Source organism: Mycetomoellerius zeteki, unplaced genomic scaffold (assembly GCF_001594055.1).
Source record: "Mycetomoellerius zeteki isolate Tzet28-1 unplaced genomic scaffold, Tzet1.0 scaffold327, whole genome shotgun sequence".
In the NCBI taxonomy this organism is placed as follows: Eukaryota; Metazoa; Arthropoda; class Insecta; order Hymenoptera; family Formicidae; genus Mycetomoellerius; species Mycetomoellerius zeteki.
The window spans coordinates 1,364,193-1,374,879 of NW_017257313.1; the positions used below are offsets into that span (position 1 = coordinate 1,364,193).

At 34.3% G+C, this 10,687-nt stretch overlaps 1 protein-coding gene across 2 annotated transcripts in view; it reads left to right on the forward strand.

Annotated features, from left to right (window-relative positions):
- The window catches only part of LOC108725162 (von Hippel-Lindau disease tumor suppressor), a 60,519-nt gene extending 54,932 nt beyond the window's left edge, over positions 1–5,587 (forward strand). The window contains exons 2-3 of one of the 2 annotated variants that reach the window (XM_018451991.1): positions 4,413–4,728; positions 5,154–5,587. In XM_018451991.1, coding sequence (XP_018307493.1) covers positions 4,505–4,728; positions 5,154–5,493 — 564 coding nt within the window. In that variant the 5' untranslated portion in view covers positions 4,413–4,504 and the 3' untranslated portion in view covers positions 5,494–5,587. The remainder of the gene's footprint in view (positions 1–4,412; positions 4,729–5,153) is intronic. The other variant, XM_018451992.1, reaches the window with a different exon arrangement.
- Positions 5,588–10,687: the final 5,100 nt, after the last annotated feature.

Sequence of the window (10,687 nt, forward strand, 5' to 3'; positions counted from 1 at the left end):
CCGTGTTAGTTTATCAAATATATATCGTTTCTATTTGATAGGATAAATCTATCAGGTTCGCTTTCGTGCAAATAGATATATCAATAGTCTCTCTCTTTTTCGCCCGACCGAGAAATTCGTGAGTTTAATTGATGTCCAATTTCGTCGGATTTTCGCAATTTTATATATGAGTAAGTTCTAATTCACTTTGTAATGAACAAAAAAATAATCATTTTAATTACTTGATTAATGGATTTTACGAAAAATATTGTAATTTCTTGATGAGTTCGAATTGTGATTTTGAATACGATAATTTGGGAAAATTCGCGATGTCTAACTGCAACGAGAATAATGTAATGTAAACATTGCAAATAATTACTGTGTCTGTCTGAGAGCAGTCTAATTATCGGCTCACTTCGACTACACGGGTTCAACGCGTTTATTTAGCGCGCTGTAACGTGCAGTGATCGTCTCTGTCGTAGTAAACGAGATTTCGTTAGGCAAGAGAGAACTCTCTCGTCGAAACAGTGCCGTAGCTCTTTGTGCTTATGGCGATTTTGCGGAATTAGTTACGAATTGCCAGACGAATTACAATGACGGTTTCCGCCTGTCTCTGGCAATCTCTGGTTACGGCACGGGTAGACGTACGAAATAGCAGTTTGATTTCTCGCTTGCGTACTTTCTAATTGTCCGTGCGACCAGGAGTACAGTATTCAGATAAAATGTCAGCCCTATATTAATAATGTATATTCCTTTTCTCGAGTCTTCATATCGAAGTAACTGAGAAATGTGATTAACTCTACTTTTAAACGAAACTCTACTTTTAAACGAAACTAGGCGGATAAAATTATATCTAACGAAAGCTTTAAAGATGAATCAATGGTAGTAATTTCACAATTCTCTTTTTTTTTCTTCTGGGGAGAAGCGTTTAAGTAATAGTATGTAAGTAATAGAACGTATTCGAATGCTGATATATATTGTATTTCAATTGTATTGTTAAAATGTTAAAATAGAAAGTAAATGGAAAATGTATACGTAATTTGATCATTGTTCGTAAAATATCCTTTCATGAGAATGTTGGTCACATTATTCTTTCAGCTTATTAATCGTTATCGACAAATATCATCGTACAATTGAATGAAATTTATATCAAAGGGAATGCGGTATGCACCAGGTTTAATACGAAATATTCATAAAATGCTTTTATCTCGATTTCCGCGAGAGTATAAATTATCGCGTAAATCACAGTGATTTTAAATGTGAATTAGAGCGACGCGAGTGGCGCAATCTTCAGTCAGTTTAATCCTTATCAGCTTTCTAAGAGACTCTATCCATCAGTATGATTAGGGAACAGCCAAATAGCAAAAAACCAGAGGCGATCGATGGTAATGCACTCGCTTTCTTATCTCGAGATATGAAAAAGGGAGATGGATGGATTACTACTTAAATCTCTTACCGCTTTAATGCAATGTTAATTGCCAGCTCGAAATATTATTTATTACGCATCGCAGTCATCCTGTAGATCGAATATCATGCGACAGACTTTCTAGAAAAACTATTTTTTACAGTAAAAGCCAATTTTTTGACCGGTCCCGCAAGTTGATCAATTCATCATGCAGGCGCAAAGCGCTTGTCGTTTATTATATTTTTAAGGTAATCGGAGCCTGTCAAAGCGGCGAATCTGTCCAATTTTTTTTTAGCGAAATATTTTCAAAGGGTACGCAAAAAATGAGAGTAAAAAAGAGCACGTGTGTCACTTGGAACGAGTAAAACCGCGAGGTTCGTCACCAAAAATGCGAATTAATGTAACGCCTCTCGCTCAGTTCGTTTTTCCCCCCTTTTTTACGCTTTTGCAGTATGTTTGGCATCAACGTGTTCGGATTCCTGTATGAACGCTATTTTCGCTTTTGAGAGTCCCCGGAAAATTTCACAACGCTGCGCACGAAGGGCTCCAGCTCGCAGAAATATTTCTCCCGGCGGAGTAATTTAGTTGTTACAGAATTTTTGCGGCAGATTCGCGTGCCGGCGATAAAATATAAATTTAACCGGGCAAACGTGTTTCTATGAAGAATTTCAGTCGTTCTACTTCTGTACTTCTATGCTTCAACGACATCTCAATATTAATCGCGAGATGTAAAAGGAATTATCAGGTTAATTGACTTAAATAATGTAGCTCATATATCGATGCAGCTCATATCGTTATATTCGTCGTCAGTATTAAATTAATTATCAGTATTAAATTAACATTTCTGTATAAATAATGTTTTTACTGCTTGGATTTCTGTGACTACCTGAATCCTTATAGTCTGACAAAAATATTCTGGTCGGGATGCGGTAATATTTAGATTTTGAAATCGGATTCAAATGTCAATATCTTGAATATCTCAATAATAAGAAACGTGTAGTATAATAACAAACGTAAATATCTGCATCTATTCATTAATAATAAATTTATCTTGATGCAAAATATCAGATTAGAAAACCTTGATATTTTAGTTAAACAAAAATTGATTATTTATTTTCAGTGTATTTATTAATCGTAATTGCCGATTTATATTTTACTCGTGCATATTCAAATAAAATTGATCTGGTGAAATAAGACGGGCGAGACACGATTACCTTTATGATATACAGGCATAATTTTCGAATTCAGGTACGGATGAAACTTCCGCCGAAACTTCGTATCCCGCGAGAAAGAGTCGTCACGATAAATCTCGCAAGATATACGGAATAACTTCTTATTGCCGGAACTCTGCGGACGTAAATCTCGCTCTCCATGTCGTCGCTAATTCTGACTACGGCGCGTCACATTTCGAATCGCGAATCAATTTCCGAAAATCGACGAAACTCAGAGAACTTTTCCTTCCTATTGGTACTTTTGTTGAACTTTGATCGAAGCATCTACCATTTTATTCATCGATAGCGTCGCAGTTAAATCGCACGGTATTATACAGGATAAGAAATGTCGATAAATCGGATCTCATGAATGATAGATATAATCTGATAAAACACAAGCAGATCTGATTTAATTGTATAATTATTCATTACAAATTTCTTTATGACGTAAATGACGCTTAATCGTTATAAAATCGATTGGTAATTTTAAGATTTCCTCAACCGGGCTAATTCCAAAAGTTGAAACACGACGAGAATGCACAATCGTTCGAGAACGACAAAAGTTCGTATATAACATATATCAGAGAAATTCTGCTCGCGCATGTATCTACTCTCTCGCCTGCTTGCCTCTGCAAAAAGCCGTAATGGAGTTTCGACGTTTGTCGGCATTGTTTCGCTATTTTGTAAGCCATCGAGAGCGTGGATCGTCTCTAACAGATTGCTTGATTTTACGAAATGCCGAAGGGTGAAAATGCAAGTTACAGCAGATGCGAACGTCTGTATTCGTCTATTTACAATCCTGGAAAACGTCATTCTCTCTCTCTCTCTCTCTCTCTCTCTCTCTCTAATCGTCTCTAGAAGCTCTTTGAGACTCTTCGAAACTCCACTGAAATCGCAAATGCTTCACTCGATTCTCCGCCTTTACGTTCGTTGTCGCAGCTAATCATTCGCGCAACTAATTAGTTCTTACGCGTTCTCTAAGCGGATTTAATGTCGCGTGCGTTGTAAGCGGATATTCGATGTCATTATATTATGAATTTATTATATATATATGTATATATATATATACATATATATATAATAAATTCATAATATAATGACATCGAAGATCCACTTACAACGCACGCGATATTAAATTGTCATATATACAATTGATAGTTCTTATTGACTTATATTTTTATACAGTTTTATCTAATATGTATGTATATATATATATACATATATATCTGCTTGGATTTAAAATTAGATGTTCAATACTACGCGAGTCATCGTGGAATATCTTCTCATTCGAACTGTATTTGATTTGCGACACAATTGATTTTCTTTACCTTTTTCTCTCGTTTCTCAAATTCCAGCGATGCAGCCGTGCTTGATAAATCTATTTTCATAGATGTACATGGGCTTGTTTAGCCATGACAAATCAGATTTTCGTGTATTTCGTATCACCTTTTCCCCGAGGGATTCGATTCAGTTTGTCAAAAATGTTGAAAAGCAAATGAAAGCTTTAAGGAGATTATTGGTCATCGATACATTTTTTTTTAGTTCGAGAAATGAAATACAGCGCTTAAAAAAAATTTCTGTTTGCCAAATTGAAAAAGCGTAGATTTATATAAAGACATTAATCTGTAACATATTCGATAATACATACATAGTGTTTGTAAAAACACACATTTGTTTGTAAAAAGAGAAAAATATATAAATAAGAGAATTAAAATATTTCCCAATAAGAATTTAGATAAAACGGTTTTTACATTTATCGAGCTCGAATATACAATGCCGCCGTTTAATTAACTTTTTTTCGTAATCTTTAATTCCAGTTCTCGTGGCGAAAGAAGAAAGCGAGATTAGTAAAGACTCGAAACTCCATTACAAATATAAGAAGAGGAAGCAGACGGATAAAAATCGCAAAATGGATGAAAATCAACAGCGGGGACCGGTATTTCGGTCACTCAACAGTCAACACGAATCCTTCGTCAGATTTATTAACACAACACCTCATACTATTACTTTATACTGGATGGATTATCAAGGGCAAGCAATTGATTATGGCGATCTGTCATCTGGGGACTACAGGGAAATAAACACGTTTTATACGCATCCGTGGATTTTCGTCAATAAAGAAACGGGCGACAGGTATGTGTAATGACAATGGTCGTTTACTCGCCGATATTATATCAGCAATAATCCGTGTGCAGTGAATTATTTCTGAATCATGGGTAATCATAATTTGCATTATTATAGTTTATGATCATAATTTGCAATAATGATCATAAAAGGATAATCCATAAAGATGGACCATAAAAAGATTCAGTCTATTACTTTGAAATCAACTTTTATTGCCACAGTTTGATTATTGAAATGCTACAAAAGGAGTGAATATAATATATTATCCATATTTCTAGATTAGCTGCGTTATTTTATATCTGCCTAATTGCTCAAATTGTTTTATCTATAAAATTCAGGTTTTTATGGATTATAATCCATTAATCCATTCGTATTTCTAATAGAGATTATCAAGAGAGATTAGTAAAATATTTTATATGACATTCGTCCGTTAGTCCACAGAGTACGAAATATTTTCGAAATATTGGCATCAAAATAGACGGATTAATAATGACTAGGGCAAAACGAAACAGGTATTTGGTGGGCCAGCGTGATGTTTTCTTTCCGGCGCCGTGGTTTCTCCAGTACCGTGGTGTTACGCAGGACAAACTACCCCAAAGAATCGAGAGGATCAACGTGTACATCGTGCTACCGATGTTTACTCTACAGCAATTGTCACTGAGAGTCATCAAAAACTGTCTTACGTACGATTCGCAGGCTTTTCATCTTGATATTCCACGGAGTCTCCAGTTAGAGCTTGTTACAATGCTACCGAAGAAACCTCAATCTTCGTGACATGTTCTCTCGTAATGTATTATTGTTTTTACGCACGATTAGGGTAATACCGTGATTAAGATAATAATTTCAAAACTTGGACATTTTTTTGTAATTTTCGCAAAGATGAAGGAAATGTTTTACGAGTATTTAAGTATTTCTTTTTTGTATGGAAAAAATTGAATGAATCTTTTTGTTTCTTTTTTATAAATACAGTTATATACCGTATATTATTTAATGCCATTGAATTACAAGTGCAATTCTTAAAAATACTTACGATAAATTGATATTTTTTGGTTGCAAAAATGTATATATATATTTAATATAACGCATCGAATCTTGTAGAGCTTTTAGGATTAATTGACAAGTAGGATGCACTGGTATCCTGTATTTCTTTACTATCCAATCGGATAGCCGGATATCATTAGTATCCAGATTCCGGCAATATATATCCGGCTGAAATTTTATATTAAAAGTTTGTGTTATTGATGTCGAATTCTATTCTTTTCTATTGAAGTTCTTGCACAATTTATGGTTTTGCACAGTTTATATCGATAATCGAGATAGATAAAAAGAGGTGAGATGTTTGCGAAAATTTGAATGCCTGGTTCTTCGCGTAAAGTATTTAACTTGAGATTTTGTGTAAAATATATTTTTTTAACTTAGAAAATTTTTTTAAAGAATCAAGATCTGAAAAAAAAATATGTTTGTTCGCAAAGTTGTCATTTTCATTCACCATGCGTATTCATCTCGCAAGCATTTTATATTCACAAAATATCGTATTTATTTATAAGAGCGCTCAGTTATATGCCATAAGATATACACCGTTGTGTTTAATACGAATAAATTTCACAATGAATCCCATTGGTATCCTAACTCTGTATAACGATTTCAACGCCACTCAGGAAGTTTCAGGAAAATCGTCGATAATAATCCAAACTCGTTTCCGCAATTTGTTAGCAGAGTTCCGAAGGTATTAACCGGCTCCTCTTCTACGCCTCGTCCTTTTCGCTCCTTTCACATTCCTCTCGTTTTCTACGTGAGTTCGATAGATATCTCGAAAAGTTTCCTTCGTTAATTAACTGTTAGCCAAGTATGGAGCATGTTCAGAAATAAAATGTATAATAACGAATCCATCATCGAAGTGTAATTTTTGTCAAATACGTCACAAAAATATTGTAATAAAAATATATTTACAGTTATATAAAGTATATATGTTAAACTTATACCACAAAAATTGTACAGAAAAAATATATTTTTAAATAATACCTAACTGTCAAATGATTTACACATTGAAACCTTTAGAAACTTTTATTTCAAGGAATCCATGTGTTTTGCCAGAGAAAACTCGCTTTTCGTAGCTGGAATAGTTGCTGAAATGAAATTTCAGTAAAACTTGATAAAAATTTAGCTATTCCACGAAACGTGAATGCATGAAATATGCATTTTTACTGTATCTTTCAGTACATATATTTTTATTATTCGCTCATATGTAATAAGGGATCACAAGCGATGGAGAGAGGGGCATGGAGAGGTTGCGCAGAGAGGGCTGTCGGTAAGTCAATTTCCATCGTGGTTATTCGAGTAGTCAGCAATCGATTAAACACGCGCTAAATGGACTCTGGTCACTTCCTCTTAATCCATCCTGACCCTAATGGGTTTTAAACCGTCGCGGAATGTCATCGAACCAACCAGTCTACGGTCAAACTTGCCTATTTGGGATTAATATTCGTACATAACATAAATTCCGTGTTTTGATCAATTGAGAGTATGTGAAGTTGACTCCTAATTAAAATCCTGTCATCGATAATGGAGTTGACAGTTAAAAGGAATGAAGAACGGAATTTTAGGTGTTGTTATTCGATTATGTGAATTTTTCGAGAGTGCATTTTCACATTCGCTCGCAATGTTTATGGGATGCAACAAAGAAAGGAGGAAAAAACGGGAAAAAAATAAAGATCGTGATCCACGCGATCATTTCAAGAACATGAAAGTAGAGAAAAATAGAGAAAGACAAAGAATAGTTGTGAAATTAAGGCAGGCCGTGGGAACAACTAAAAATTTCTGTCATCTGGTATAGAGATACTAATTGTAAATCTTGAACAAAGAGCTAATTAAATGTGAATTACATATAAAATAACATTAGCGTGCTAACAATTCCCAAGTCGCTCTCTGCTCAACATTGAAAAAATACTAGATTTTAATAAATATATTTGTTTGAATAGTTCCAAATAAATATTTACTAAATGTAAATAGATATATTTATTTGATACACAAAAACCATTAATTTGATTTAACTATTATTTTTTATTGAATAAAAATTTATTTACTGTAGGCAAATGTTTACTTATAATTAGTACTATTCAAAGAAATATGTATTAAGATTTAATAAATTTTTTTAGTGAATAATATCTTATTCTATTTATAATAATTAATTTTTTAACAATAAGAACAATAACTAATAAATGCATGATTTTAGCGTTTTAGAACTATCGGAATCCGCGAATTTTTTCGTAGCCATGTATTTTTTTCAAGCGCATGAAAGTTTTTCTTTCTTTTTATTGAAAATTCAACTGGCTACTATTTATTTTTCGAGCGTTTCGGTGCTCGAAACTTTAAATATTTCTACCCGATTGCGGGAATCGGTCGTTTCGAAAGTTACGGTGAGACGATTTTATACTGGGACGTGCTTACACGTATCTTCCGTAAATTTTGCGGTCTTCATTGCGTACGAATTTACAGGTTGACCGATACGGCTATTCCCGTGGGATTTAATGCGGTTAACTGAGTTGATCGCGATCAATTCCAAGCGGGCTAAATTCAATGGTAAATATAGAAACGTTACCGCCTATTCCCATGGAAAATCTGCTTGATTGTAAATTTAGCGATGGATTCTCTCGACGATGAACAGTATCTAAATTTAGAGCATGAAGCCGTATCTCTTGATGCATGAACTTTGACTTTTCGATTAATATCAACGATAAGAATACTTAATCATTTCTCCAAATCGGTTCGGTCGCTTCAAATTTTTATTAATAAATCACGTTTGCAGCATTGGTATTTTAACGAAATCAAATTAACCGATTCACATCGTTGATTCTTCTGAAAAGAGAAGACCTCGAAATGTGTCGCGCTTGTCGACGCCGTTTGATTTAAATATTAACACGATCGTTGATCTTTAGTAGAAACTACTTCAAGAAGAACGATCCCGGCAGATCGCAAATGTACTTGGCAGATTCGTAGAGTTCATAGCTAAAGTTTGTTGTTACACGAGCACTTCGACGTCGTCGCTGTACCAACGGTATCCGCGTACCGGAGTTGGGTTTAATACTGGTTTAATCATGACCGGGTCCGCGAAGTTCGTCGTCTGTGGTTTTTGGCTGGTGCATAATACGGCCCCCGCGGAAGATCGTACAAACAGTACGCGACGAAAACCGCACGATTCCCTGAGGTGCAACCATTTCGATTACAACCATGAAACTGCATCGCGTAACGGCGCAAACCGTCATGGCGATTGCTGCAATAGCGTACAGTTACAATGCCAACATGCAAATAGTTATGCTGTGCGGGAAGCTCTCAATTTTTGAGGGTTGGCTGTCCCATACGTATGAATCGACGTCGATTTGTATCGTGAAAAGTTTTCAATTTCATTCGAAAACGTGTGGTACGCGAGTAATGGATTCGTTGCACAGAACAAATATTTCTTTTTCAAAATTGACGTTGTATTTTTTTTCTAATATACCTGCTCTACAATTTGTCGAAATATTCTACTTCTATAATTTATTTGATATAAATTATGCAGATATAAAATATGGCTTATCGGAAGAAAAATGTATTTATATTATTTTAAGAAATATATTAATCATTTAATTTCAATAATTTTAATTTATGATTGTTATAAAGTGTTGAATAGTAATTTTAGATTACTTTTATCTCGTCGAACATGCTGGCACGAAGTATCGCCACGTACACATAAACAAGTACTCGCCATGAAATTCGAGAGCTTACCCATTAGTTGAGAATCTCCAAGCACAAAGCTGATTCAAACGTATTAATTAACACAGATGCGATTATGCAATTTGCATGCTGTTAGCGTATTAACGCCATTCGCGAAAATTGCGTAACAGAAAAATATCAAAGAGAATATCAAATGGATGGATATTTGGTTTGTCACGTAAATTAACTTCGATAAAATAACTCTATACTGACACGTATGCAATTAAATTTAATATAAAATTAATAATTATTCGAAATTATTCTCGCTATTTGGAAATATGAAAGGTAAATAAAATAATTGTATAGATGCTTTGTCATCGGTACTCTCGGTTAATAGAAAATCTCAGAAATCTTTTCGCACAAATGAGTAACGATACTTGCTATGACCGCATAAAATTAAATACGTTATGCCAACAATCTGTTTTTCTAAACGTGGGGAATAATTTATTAATTTTTGTTAAAAATATTGCAAAGAGAATTATTAGCACCATGTTGGTACGTCACGTTCCGCGTTTTCCTATTTTTGTGCGTCCACTGTTCAAACATTGCACTGTTACAAATCAAATATTTGCAATTGCATACATCCCCGAGAGGCTTTCGAGCTCTTTTGTTAACGGGAAATCCTGATTATCGATCAGCGTCGTTATCGTAAAGAAAAAATTTAGAATAAATAGAATGACAGCAATTCCATCTTCAAACATACACTCGCCACTCGTGTTTTATCAGACTTTTCTCTCCGAATGTTATTTTTAAATTTTGTATAACTATCAGTTACCTCTTGACTTGTGTGACATTTGCACGACATCGATTTGATGATACTGTCTCTTGTTATTATTAATTATTTCGGGATTTATTTTCGTAATAAGACAAGTCAATAACACATTTTGCGATTCGCTTAATAAAAAGAAAAAACCGATTATTCCATCTCATATTTATTTTTCTGACAGTAAAAATATAATGGAACTTTTTCCAGCTTTTCAAGCTGAGTATTGGTAGGCGAAATCATAAGGAACCATAAATTCTCGTAAAATATTCATTAATTTACAGAGTTAAAAAGATGGAAATTAATAGTTATTAAGGCGTCGTAATATGAAACTCCATTTTATTAAATCATCCCGTGACGCTTAAGACAAGCTATATCGCTATATCGCCGCATCCCTTGCAGATATGAACGGAAGGGAGGAGTAACTTCTTTAAACAGGTTCTCACAGCAAGTTCT